General features: G+C 39.6%; 1 protein-coding gene across 6 annotated transcripts in view; it reads right to left on the minus strand.

Moving 5' to 3' along the window:
- atp8a1 (ATPase phospholipid transporting 8A1) overlaps positions 1 to 13,076 on the minus strand; it is a 143,665-nt gene that overhangs the window by 80,437 nt on the left and 50,152 nt on the right. For 2 of the 6 annotated variants that reach the window (XM_028458999.1, XM_028458995.1), the window contains exons 11-16: positions 12,389 to 12,554; positions 12,024 to 12,029; positions 8,801 to 8,928; positions 6,372 to 6,449; positions 6,205 to 6,293; positions 1,813 to 1,857 (exon numbers count right to left, since the gene is read on the minus strand). In XM_028458999.1, the coding sequence (XP_028314800.1) occupies positions 1,813 to 1,857; positions 6,205 to 6,293; positions 6,372 to 6,449; positions 8,801 to 8,928; positions 12,024 to 12,029; positions 12,389 to 12,554 (512 nt within the window). The remainder of the gene's footprint in view (positions 1 to 1,812; positions 1,858 to 6,204; positions 6,294 to 6,371; positions 6,450 to 8,800; positions 8,929 to 12,023; positions 12,030 to 12,388; positions 12,555 to 13,076) is intronic. The other 4 variants (XM_028458997.1, XM_028458998.1, XM_028459000.1 and 1 more) reach the window with 3 other exon arrangements.

Here is a 13,076-nt window from a genome sequence, read left to right on the forward strand (position 1 = left end):
CAGAGGTCCTGTCGCTATGGGAACGAGCTGTTCACAGTCAATACTCAGAGATCAGAAGCCAATCTAAGAGCTTACATGCCGCACCACACAGTAAGGACAATGGTGGAGTTAGAGATCACTGGGGTTTTGTAATATCATTGGCTCATGACATAGACCAGAGTTGTCAAACTCATCTTTACTTCAGGGGCCAAATACGGAGCAGTTTGATCTCAAGTGGGCCACAGATTTTATGAGGAAAAATGAGTAATTTCAACATTATTGTGCCATAGTTTGCACTTCTGTGGATACATAAAATACAAAATATGTAAGAAATCAACAAAATCCAAGCAATGAATGACACATATGGATCCCAACACAATCTCTGCTTTAAATTTTCTAGATTTTGTGACCAAATTAAGGGAAATGTTATGTAATCATTTAAGAAAATTTTAGGATTTTGAAAAAATTTAAATTATTTTTTCAACAGTTTACCATTGGAAAGCACTGGTAAAACTTGGAGTCCCTGCAAAAATTGGTCAATTTCATTTACACAATGATTCACGTTTTCACTGTCATTTTTACTTTCTCCTGCAGGCCGAATTAGACGCTCCAAAGGGCCGGATTTGGCCCCAGAGCCATGAGTGTGACACGACATATAACCATACTGTATTTAATAAAAATGAGCTCCAATATCTAGACTAGAGTGTATATTTATATGTTATGTCCACACATCACATTATCATCGTCCGCCATACTGAACGGTACATGTAATAAACATAAAGCCAGCCTAGGTCGATCCATTTCAGCCAGTGAGATACATTTATTAAGTATAAACTTAATGATAAAAGCTCATTTTGCTTTTGGATTTACAAAGTAAAGCTTTAACAATCAAAAAACTTAAACTTTACACTGTACAAGGAACTGTGGGTTAAAGAAAAGTTCAAAACAAGTAAAAGCAAATTATTTGCATAGATAAAGAAATAAAAAGATGCAAAAAATGTCTCATTTCATACAGTTTGCTTTCAAGTCAGTCTTCAAAGGGTATAAATAGCAACTTGGCACAATAATGGTGAATCCATTTATAATGCAATACCATATGATTATTTTATCTTTCTTTCATTTTCTACTTAAATTATATAAACACATCCATTCCAATTGCTCCAGAAACAAAAATGTGCAGCAATACAAAGAAACATGCTTTCATTAAAGCTGGCATCATCTTCAAAGCAGCGTCAGTTTTGGCATAATAGGATTTAACAAACAAGCTTGAATCCCCGCCCCCATGCAAACTATAGACAAGACACGCCCATGCTGTTAGTACAGATCTTCATTCTGTAGCAGATAGATTTCAGATGAGAGAGTGTGTGTGTGTGTGTGTGTGTCTGTGTGTGTGTGTGTCTGTGTGTGTGTGTGTCTGAGATAGAAACAGGGAGGAAAAGTGAGTAGTGTGTGGGTTAGTTAGGTGTTTTCCTGCAGGAAACAGGAGAATTAGCTCTAAACATGACACATGACTCAAATCTGCAGATGCACAAGTGTCTGTTAGTATGATATCAACTCTAAACCGTGAAAATCCACATCTGTTGATCAATAAACACAAAACCATTTGTTTGGAACTATTGTTTCACATAACCGATACACACACAGTTATAATCACACATCACAGTCACACACTACAGCACTGAAGGCACAAAAGGAAAGGAAGGAGACACTGAGGTTTGGTTTTCAACGTCACATTTTCCACAAGGCAAGGCAGCACTAATACTGTACATCACAGAAGCAGTAAGGCGGGGGAGATAAATAACAACTACCATCATTTCACACCCATTGTCTTACCAGTCATCCTCAGCAAAACTACCTTCCTCAGGCTCAGGGACGTGACTGTTAAAAACGAAGGTGGAGAACAAAAAAAAATCATTGTGTTGATAAAGTGTGTTGTGATCAACATCTGTGAATGTGCACACACCAGGATCAATGACACTAGGGTGTAACAGGTTGGATGGATTAAAGTAGGAGTTCTCAACCTTGGGGTCGGGACTAAGCATATTTTATAAAAAAAATGTTTTGCTTATTTTTACCCTTTTTCTACAACTACACCAACATTTCCATAATTTAACCCATTTTCATCACTTTTTCTTGCCATATTTTTGCTCCTTTTAATGCACTTAAGATATTTTCGGCACTTATAAACCCTTTCCACCACTTGGTGGATGCAGACTTGCAGCTGTCCCCCCTCGTTCAACCGGTATAATACACTCACAGACTCGGGGAGAATCAGCCCGTGTTCTACAGGAGGAGATCCACTAACTGTTACACAGAGGATTGATCTCTGGGTATTTTCTCTATACCCTTCCCGCCCCGCTGTCTCAGTACGCTCGGTTCGGCTGGTCCAGGAAGCAGCCGGGAGTTCCCTGTTCTCCGGCTCCACCTGTTTTGCTTTCAAGCGTGCACCTGGGGGTCCCCCACGCCCTCATTTCCCTGCTGCCTTGGGGTGATGATCCCATGACAATTGTGCGGCGGCGAGTTGGACCTTGCTTCTCAAGTTTGTCTGCTTTTACATGCTGGACATCTCTCCGCTCTGTGCATGGCGCAGGTGGGAGCAGGGAGGAGGGACTCAAGGCAGGAAATAGAAAAGGTGGGGAAGAATAGATTGTTTTGCAGTCAGGGTGAGATGTGAGGTTGTAGAATATATTGTGCTTATTATGTTGTGTAATCCAGCCAGTATGGTGACAAGTGTGAAGCTTAGCTATAATGGTGGTGGCTGTGAACAGGGGGAATGAGTGAATGGTAGTACCTAAAGTAGGTATTTGGGATTAACGTGTCTAAGGTTAAGCCCAGTATGAGTTTTATCCCACATCCCAAGGCGTGCCAGTGCATCGTATACCAGTATATGTGCAAAAAAAAAAAAAAAAACCGCTACTGCAAGCCCAGGAACTGCCCTGGGCCCGCAGATGCAGCCAGGCCAGCAGAAAGAGCGGAGGCCAGGGAGCCCCAGGCAACCCCCCCGCGGCCGAGCAACCCCCCAGATGCCCCCAAGATCCCAGGCCGAGAGGCAGCCACCGCCCCCCACACACACATCCGAGGAAGCCCCAAGCAGCAGAGCACCCAGCGCATCCCCCCACCGACCCCAACCCCCAACCAGCATCCAGCTACCCCCACCCACCCACACCAAAGCACCCAACCCACCGAGGGAAGGGCCCAGAGAGCCCCCCGCCCGAGACCCCAGCAGAGGAGCCAAGGCCCCCGCCCAGCAGACGGCCAGAGCCGCGCGGAACGGGCAGCCGGCGGGCCCAGAGCCAGCAGGGTCCGGACCCCAGGCCAGAAGGACCCGGAACGGAAGCAGCACCGAGAGCAGCGCCCCCAGGGACAACAACCACGCCCATAGTCGCCGAGGGCACCAAGGGGATGCTGCAAGCCGCCCCGCCGGCCCCCAGGCGCACCGACCAGGCACCCCAGAGCGCGCCAGATCGCCTTTCCTTGATGCCGCCCGCGCGATGCGCCCCAGACGCCCCCTAGAATTTGACTCCAATCCAGTGGAATTAATCAGTGTGTGCACCCTTGGAGATGACATTATTAATTACAGCAGCTCTTAATTTGTGGTGAAGAGCACATGCAAGCATTAGTGTTGGGGAGCTTTAAGTGTGGGTGTTCTTTCTGGGAACGAACACAATAATATGATTGTTAATTTGTCCTTCTTAAACAGTGTATGAACAGTTGTGTATAGTGAAAATCTCATCTTTGGTTATAACGTGCTGAAGAATAACATTCAAAAGTGGTAGGAGTCAGAATTTAAACATTCATTTGAAAGAGTCTGCCTCAGAAGTACTTCCATATCCATATTTCATGAGTTACCCAGAGGGAGCTGCGAGCAGCTATGATTAGAAGAGGGAAAGACCAGCAACCAACAGCTCTATGTAGAAATACACTGTATACAATATAGAAATATGTTTGTACAACATGGAATGAAAAACAGGTTAACAACAGAGATGGAAACAAACAAATGACAGCTCTGTTGAAATCATCAATACCTGCGTAATTCTCTTAAACTTTCAAATCTGACATTGTTCTTGTACTGGTGAACATTACAAACAGTGCCATCCGCTGCACGTCTCAGCTCTGGAAGCACTGGTATAGGGGCCTTTAAAAATTTGACTGTTAGACCTTTTTATATGTGTTTGTTTGTTTGTTTTTTATGGACCCTGAGTCTGAAATAAAGCTATTTATCTATCTATCAATCTATAGATATTTGAATATTATTCTACAAACCAAAAACATAGTTAGTGAGTTTTTTATGCATAGATTCATTATTTACATTCATATGACATGGGCACTGCTATTTTCAGATGGTTTCTAAAAAAAAAAAAAGGACAGACACGCCATGTTAACTGTAAAAAGCAGCCATAGGAAACTTGCGGCTCCCAAAGTGAATGCACAAAACAACAGAAACGCACAAGATTACTGAAAATCACCAAAAATTGGACAAAAGGACAATGGAAATACAAATTTCAAGTAAATAATGCACACAATGAGTCAAGTACCACACAAAAGCACACATAATGAGAGTGAAAATGCACATAAATATATAAAACGACAACAGAAATAAACCAAGCCCTTTAAAGTCCGTGTAAAGCAGAAATAAATTTGTGTTATGAGTTTGTCACACCACTGAAGCAAATTTGAAAGATGAAAAAAATTGCTAAGTATATAAAATTAGGTCTCAAAATCATGAAAAAACAAGCAGTTCTCTCTGCTCTGAGACGCTGGGGGCGTGTCAGTTAGAGGGGTTGGCACCACACCCATGCGCTGGAAGGGCACTGCCTGCGTGTACTGTATGGGAGAGAGCAGTGTGAAAGCGGCTCGATACTGCTTCTACCATTGGTTTTCCAAAAGTGCTCGGGTCGGGCCAGCGGAAAGGTGTGCTCCGTCCGAGTCCTCCTGGGTATAGTCAAAACTGCGCCCGCGAGAGGCAAAAAACTAAATTGCGGTGCAAAAAAAGTGCTAGTTTCTTAAAAAATGTGGCACCAGCGGACGCGTTTTATTTGAAATTTGAAACACAGTTTGTGAAGCTTAGCGCCACAGTTTTTTACATGTTTTAAGGAATAAATTTATGACCTAAGAAAATGGCTAAATTTGCTTTACACAAACTTTAATGTTCCCTGTATTAATGCTCAGATTGGTCATTATTTCTAAATGCTGAGATGAATATTGATTTTTTGTTTTTGTTTTGTTGTTGTCATTTGGTATATCTTTGTCATTTTGTGTGTTTGTGTTGTTTTGGATTAATTGTGTGTATTTTTGCTACCATGTTGTGCAATTCGGTTGTTATATTGTGTGTTTTTCTTGTAATTTTGTATATTTTCTTGTAATTTGTGTGTTTCTGTTGTCGTAATGTGTGTTTTTGGAGTACTTTTGTTGTTGATGTGTGTAATATTTTGTCATTTTGTGTGATTTTGGAGTCATTTTTTTTTTTTTTGCATTTACCTTGAGGGACGGATAAAATTAGAATGAAGTCCTCATTTCAGCAGCTAAAAGAAACCTCTACTTTAGCTAAAAACACACACTCATCCTAACTTTAGCCTTTTAAACAAAGGGTTGTTGTCCTTAGTGACAGACTGGATTGACCAAGATGAATAAAAAGCCTCCAAAAACAGAAAACACCATCTCTAGTAGAAAGCACGACAACAAAAATGCCACAGGAACCCTGAATGAGCATAAAGTACTGTAAAAAATGTGAGAGTATTGGTTTATCTGGTGTCAATGGGAAGGCATTCGTGGAAAGACGTCGTATCTGAACAGCAGATAAACCTCTCATTTCTCCTTCAGGCTGCATTTCATCGATTATGTTTTAATTAAACCCAAATGGGATTAATCATGTACTGTTACGCCCGCTCTCGCTTTGGTGCTGAAAAACACTCTCTTTAGCACTTCCAGGGATGAAATGTTACTGCAGCTCAGTGAAAAGTTTTAACATCCAACATCTTGTGCTTGCAACTATAAAGCGTGACCAAATTCTTGAAGGTGTGTGAGTTTTAGCAAACGCACCTACGTCACAGACAAAAGCAGTGTCAAGCGTCTTTCTACAGCTTTTATTTATAGTTTCTGTTGAAAGGAGAACTGATGCAGGTGCTAATTAGAAGGTGAGGGTGGGTGAGACACACACCAGATGTAGCATGATGCAAAGCTGGCATTTCGTGAAGGAGAGAGGGAGAGAAGAAAAATGGAGCGTACCCATAGGCCACACCGGCGATGGTGCACTTCTTAAATTGCATCACGTTGCAGGTCAGAGTTCCAGTCTTGTCTGTGAAAATGTATTTCACCTAAAAGTGTAAAGAAAACTCAGATTAAGAGTGTTTTACCATCAGTGATGAAACCTGCAGTAAAAATGCTGTGCTCACCTGGCCGAGCTCTTCGTTCAGATTGGAAGTGCGCGCCATCGCAGGTGTGTTTGTTGGCTCGTACAGCATATCCGTATCCTTGAAACAATACAAAAAAACTGCTTGATTCGGTGCTACACTAAATTAAACTCAAACTGAAAAAAGCAAGGCCAATACACCATGTCTTTCCATTCTCCATGAACCTTAATTATTCTTCAGAATTAAAGAATGGGGGCCAATAGCAGTAAACTATGATGACGTATTAGGGCCACATTAAAAGTTGTAATATTTTGAGAATAAAATTATAATTTTATTAGATTAAAGTCATAACATTTCGAGATTAAAGTCTCAATATTTTGAGAATGCTCATAATTTCATAAAGCCGTAGCTTGAAAAACTCAAAATTCCCCGTTGAAGTGAACGCAATTAACACCCATTAAATCGACCACTTCCAGCCAGTTCCTCCTGGTTCTTTTATCAGAACATGTGTCTTTAAAGTCCTTAAACTGATAACAGTGTGGTGATAATGGCCAAATGTCTCAGTATTTCACCATGTGTGAAACCTAAAGAGATAATGTATATAATCTCACTAATACTTTTATTCTCAGAAAATTACGACTTTATACTCAAAATATTGCAACTTTACTCCTAAAATATTATGATATTAATCTCATAAATCTATAATTTTCATTAAGATACAACTTTATTCTCATAACATTACAACTTTAATCTCATATTACAGATTTTCTTGTTTTTTTTAATTTTTTTTATGTGGCCCGTAGTAGTAAACCCTCGGCTTAATGTTTGTTTTTAACTAAATTCTGTAAAACAACAATACAGTATCACTAAGCTATGAACAAGGAAGACATATTATTACGAGTGAGACTACGTACCACCGGATAGTACCATACTACGGATCTGATGCCTTTCACTTCATCAAACCAGTCGGAGTAACGCGAATGCAGCACTTCCTTGAGTAATAACTATGTGACAGTTTGCCAAATCATTTAAAAATGATTCTTATTGTATAGTCAGCTTGTAAATTGCCTCTCATTTCTAGTAATAAAGTTTACAAATAGTCTTTCAGTTGAGCTGTCTTTGTCATTTGGGTTGAGAATCCCTTTCACTTCCTGCTCATCCACCTTCAATTATAACTATGAATAATATTTCAGAATCTTAATCCAAATTACCTTTCTCTCAATTACGTAAAAATGGCTAGTTTTCTCTAAACGTAACCTTTGGTCTTAAACACAACATTACACATTGTAATAAATTCAACACTATCCACTAACACGACTTCCCTCAGATCAGAATGGAATGCATACGCCAAGGCTTTTGGGAGTCCGGACCAAGACCGAAACAAGCAGAATGCAGAGACAAATCCAAGACCATGAAAATATATTTTAAAAACCATGACAAGGTTAAAAAGTTAAAGAGCATTCTCTTTCTAATTTTAGCTTTATTTTAAATACATTTGACAGTCAAAAATAAAATGTCTGCAACTCTTTCAAAGCACAAAATGCAAAAATCTCAAATTCCACAAATTCATTGAACTCAATTCTTGCAAAAAATAAAATTAAATAAAAAAAAATCCATGTATGTATTTAAAAGCCATTAATAAGTCCAGAATTATTTTAAAAATCTTGGGATGTACAAAGAGGTGTACATACTCTGCACTCTGTAGTGTTATAAAGGGGTTTATTTGTGGGTGCAAAGTAAAATAGCGTGTGCGATTTCCCTGGTTTAATTCTATGGGACATGAACATTATAAAGTGATAAATAAAGTTTGTACCAATGCAGCCATTCAGGTAGAATCTGATAAAGGACATACATTTGTACAAATAAAACTATTTTTTTAGCATTTAACAATACTAAATGCAGGTGTGTGTGTGTGTGTGTGTGTGTGTGTGTGTGTGTGTGTGTGTGTGTGTGTGTGTGTGTGAGAGAGAGAGAGAGATATTATGGTTAATGTTTTTTTTTTAAATTGTAGATGTTAAACTGTTTCCTTTCCTCTTTCTGGTTGTGGTACTGTCTATATATCTCTCCTCTGTAGGCTCAGTCTCACACACACGCACGTGCGTCACGCGTGTGTGTGTGTGTGTGTGTGTGTGTGTGTGCGTGTGTGAGTTGCTAGTATATCAGTATCAGTGTGAGTGCGGCTGCTCAGACGGCCCTCCCGCCTCTTTGATCTAACTCTCCGTCCGGTGTAACCCCCGTTGATTCCGCGGTGATTTCAAAATGAAAATAAACGTTTTGAAACATAATCACCAAATAAGTCCAAAATAATGGATGCACACTCGGCATGTGTGCAAGCTTGTAAAAAAGTTTCAGGTCCAAAAGACACTGTGTCGAGGAAGTAATTGCTCCACACAGACAGACAGACAGACGATCCTTGCTTTAATAGAAGGATAACAGTGCATCTTTCTTAGTTTATATTTTCCTTGACTCACCCAGTTAATGAAAAAGGCCTGAGTAAACTTGATAACCTCCAGAGTGACGAGAAGACTGATGGGTATCAGGTTGTTGAACAGAATGATGAAGGTGAGGAAGTTGAGGCCAAAGTTTGCTGCTCCTCCATCTATTAATGGGTGAGTTTTGAATAAAGGAAAGCGATACAGAGGAGCGTTATCAGAGCTGGTTTGGAAAAACATAAAAAGTTGTTAAATGAAAATGCTCAAAAGGCACCTCCTGCTAATGATCAACATTACCCACTGTGGGGAACATTTGGGGTTTAATATCGTGCATTAGCAGGAGTTCACCATTCTTCTACCCAGCCTCATCCTTAATCCAATTTTAAGTCCCAAACAGTCAAAAGTAGTCAAGAGGGACTGAAGTAACTTTTAATGTCATTAGTGTCACAGCAGCAGCCTTGGCATCCAGCATGATCCAGGCAATGAGTTTCACAAAGCACTATGCAAGATGATGCTAGTCCCAAAAAAGCTAAATATAGGCAATGATCAACATTCGTTACCCCATCGACACCAAACATGAAACAGGAGGGATGTGATTTACCTTTCCTCAGCTTGCAGGAGATGCAAATGTTACCTTCCTCAACCCAAGCCTTGAACTTAGCAATGCGGTTGAGGGGGCCAACCCTTCCCCCAGTGACAGAAACGGGTTGCAAAATAAAAAAAAAAACCAAACTGGATGGCATGAAGGAATGTGGCAGAATGGAAGCTACTGCTACAACAACACCACATACAGTAGGAGGGAGCACTTTTCCAGAGGTGGAGGGAGGACAAACATAATGCTTTCAAGACAAAAGAGGGAGAATCAGTCCAAAGCACATTCTCAACCAAGAAAACTGGGACAATAGTGGGTGGATTACGCCAATTATTAAAGGTTTGGATGCACCTCATGTCACTCTTTTTGAGTTAAGTATATCAGGCAATTAAATACGACTCTTTAATAAGTAAGACGTTTAAACATGACAAAACAAAGCAGGACATGCACGGATATTAAGTCACTAAAGGGAAAAAAACCCCAAAACGATCCATTTGCTTCTTTAAAGTTTATAACTCTTCACTCATGACATTATATATAATGATAAGATATATTTTAGGTTAAAGTAACACCTCTCTCATGCTACATGCAGACACACGTCGATCATGCCATCAGGTGTTACGAGAGTGGCAAAAACAGTGCCCGACTTCAGTCATGGAGTCAGCATTGCATGACAAATGTATTTCAAGTGGCAGATTATTCTTCATAATATAAAGTCGTAACTTGTTAAAAAATAAAATTATCTTTAAAAAACAAGCAGCTTTTGGTGCGACAACATTCACAGTATTTAGTGCAACAATAGGACTGTGTGATCGTTTGTATGAAGTGATCGCCAATGATTAATCATAAAATATATTTTTAAGCTTTATTACTAAATACCATTTAAATTGCTTTTATATGAGAACTATTAAAACTATTTAACCACAAAAAGACAACTTTAATCACAGCAAGGGCCGGAAAAATTTGATTTTTTTTTTGTTCCAAGGGCCACGTTATCAACATTAACGTCAGCATTTAGAAATAATGAGCAATCTGAGCATTATTACAGGAAAAAACTAAGTGTCTCTAGGTGTTTTTGTTGTCATTTTGTGCACGCCTGTTATTGTTTTGTGGGGTTTCTCATTTATTTTGTGATTTCTTTTTTATTTATTGTTATTCTGTCCTTGTGCATATTTATATTGTCCTTTTTCAAATATTCCTCTCTGATTCTATGTTTTTGAGTAATTTTTTGCATTTTTGTTGTCTTTTTGTATATTTTTCTATCATTTTGTGTTTTTGTTGTCATAATGTGTGCTTTTGGAGTAATTTTGTCATCATTTGTGTATTGTTCTGGAGTCATTTTTTGCATTTACCTTGGGGGCCACACAAAAATAGACTGAGGGCCACCAGTTGTACATGTCTGACCTAAACAAACAATGTTAATTAATTTGTTATTCCTGAGCAGGTAAAATGATGAATAATCATTTTACACAATTTATCCGTAAATCCCAAAAGCAGGAATAAAACGTTTGACATCTCCCTCAATAACAACCCGGGGTTAAAACATTAGGTAAAATATGAATAATGAGTGAACACAGTGACTTGAGCACATTGGGTGTTAAATTTATGAGGATCCCTCCACCACTCTCCTTTGTCACAGGTTGTTTAATATGCATTGGACAGAGTCTCAACAACTCCTTATGAAAATAAAACTCAGTCTCAAGATGAGCGACTTGCTTTCTGACTTACACCCCCCTCGGTATAGTTTGAGAGGCGGAGTTCAATTTAACCGAGGAAGAAAAAATAAAACCCTCCAAAAAATAAAAAATAAATAAACAAAAAAAAAAAAAGAGAGAGAGAGCGAAAGGACGAAAATTAATAAATTAAAGCCAATATATCCGCTCAGTCAGAGGATGAGTGCAAGTCACAAGGCAAGCTTAAACTGACCAGGGCACAACCTCTCCTACACAGACCTATCAGGGGAGGGAGTAATGACTGGAAGAAGTGTCACGTTAATCACTTTGCAAGCCACGTTCAGATTTTTTATTTTTATTATCATGTAACAGTTCATTTAAATTATTTGATCTAATCAATAATTAAGATTAAATTATTTCAGTTATGCTGTTTTTACCCCCTTGTCTTCCCCTCTTTGTGTTTAAAAGTCAGCCTAAGAGGCAATAGCGAATAGACATTTATAAAATGTCAGATTTTTTTTTGCCCCTGTGGTTTCTTTATAGAGTATATATAATCATAATATGAGCAACCCTGACCAAGTCAGGGTTGCTCATATTAGTCCAAGTGATCGCTTTGTGCAATTTATTTATTTCATGGGAGGGGAAAAATGAGGGAAGGAGTAAAATAAGCTGATCTGAAGCTTGGGAAGAGCAAAGAGTTTAACGTGGCTGAAAGAAATGGCGGGAAAAGTGAAACACCGTTTGCATCAGGCACTGAAAATTAAAAAAAAAAAAAATTAAAAACTAGACAAAGGTATAAGAGAGCTGGAGGGGAAAAACCTATTGTTGAATCCCTGGTATGTGCTTGTCCATGGCATGGGGCCCATACAAAGTAGGGCAACCATAGAAGGGGGGCGAGGGTAGGGGGCGTCATTTGCTTAGCAATGGCAGAGCTTCAGTAAGGGGTTAGTAAGGGAGGGTCATTCACGGATGGCCAAGGCTTTAAAATGGTTGTTACCTGGAGCTGTTAAAAAAAACGACAACAAAGAAAAACAACAAAATCAAACAGAACATTAGAAAGGAACAAAAAAGTACAGCAGCGCAGTGATATTCAACCATTTCTGTTTCCACCATTCACAACACACAGTTACACATGTCTCAGCTGTCTGTTGTCACTTAACAGGGAATTCACTCATTGCCACATATTTCACTTGTAATGTGAAAAAACACATTTTTAAAAATAAGGCAACGTAAAGAAAAAGCAATGATGACACATACCAGCATTTAGGAAACGTAAAAATTGACGACAAAATAAGCTGATATGAACAAGTGAGACAAAATATGTGGAATAAGGTGAGCAGCAGAGACTAGCAGGACTCTTACAGTTGAGATCCATGTACCAGGCATCATTGCCGTACTGGTACTTCCAGATGGTTTGGCCAATGGAGCAGACCAGAGAGATGGCCAGCAGGCAGCCAAACAGCACAAGGATCTGAAAGTTGGTGATTCGCTCCACATTGGATAGTTTCAGGGGAGGCCGTGTGGAATTCTGGGAAACACATAGCATATAAACAGGGAATTAAAAAGGTTAACTAAGTTCTCTGCTATTACGTTATGCTGTGGGAAACGTACACACATCCCTAATAAAGTCAACCACAAACATTATCTCTGCACGATCTACCCAGTAGCGTGTTAATAAATCACTGTCATTAAACATACGGAGAATATCTCTCTGTCCTCTCTGTTTAAGACACTCTTACCCTGGATTTCCACTGGATGTGTATCTGCTCCGCTGCGTAACTGCAGCGTAATCTGCTGTCTGGAAGTCTCCACCGCCTCCGGTTTTGCTGCATTTCAGTTGCAGCATGGGCTCAGAAGATCCCGCTACTTCACATGTAATCGCGCGATACATTATATATGTAATTCAACCATGGATAAATACAATATTTATATGTGAAATACGATCGGTCCAAACATGGTATCAATGGAAAAGTCTGGTCCCCTCGAATATGTGCTTGGTTTTGCAGGTAGAGTCCAAATTGCGCCCGCTAGAGCTGAAACGCACAATTTT

The sequence above is a fragment of the Gouania willdenowi genome, chromosome 10 (assembly GCF_900634775.1).
Source record: "Gouania willdenowi chromosome 10, fGouWil2.1, whole genome shotgun sequence".
Taxonomy (NCBI): Eukaryota; Metazoa; Chordata; class Actinopteri; order Blenniiformes; family Gobiesocidae; genus Gouania; species Gouania willdenowi.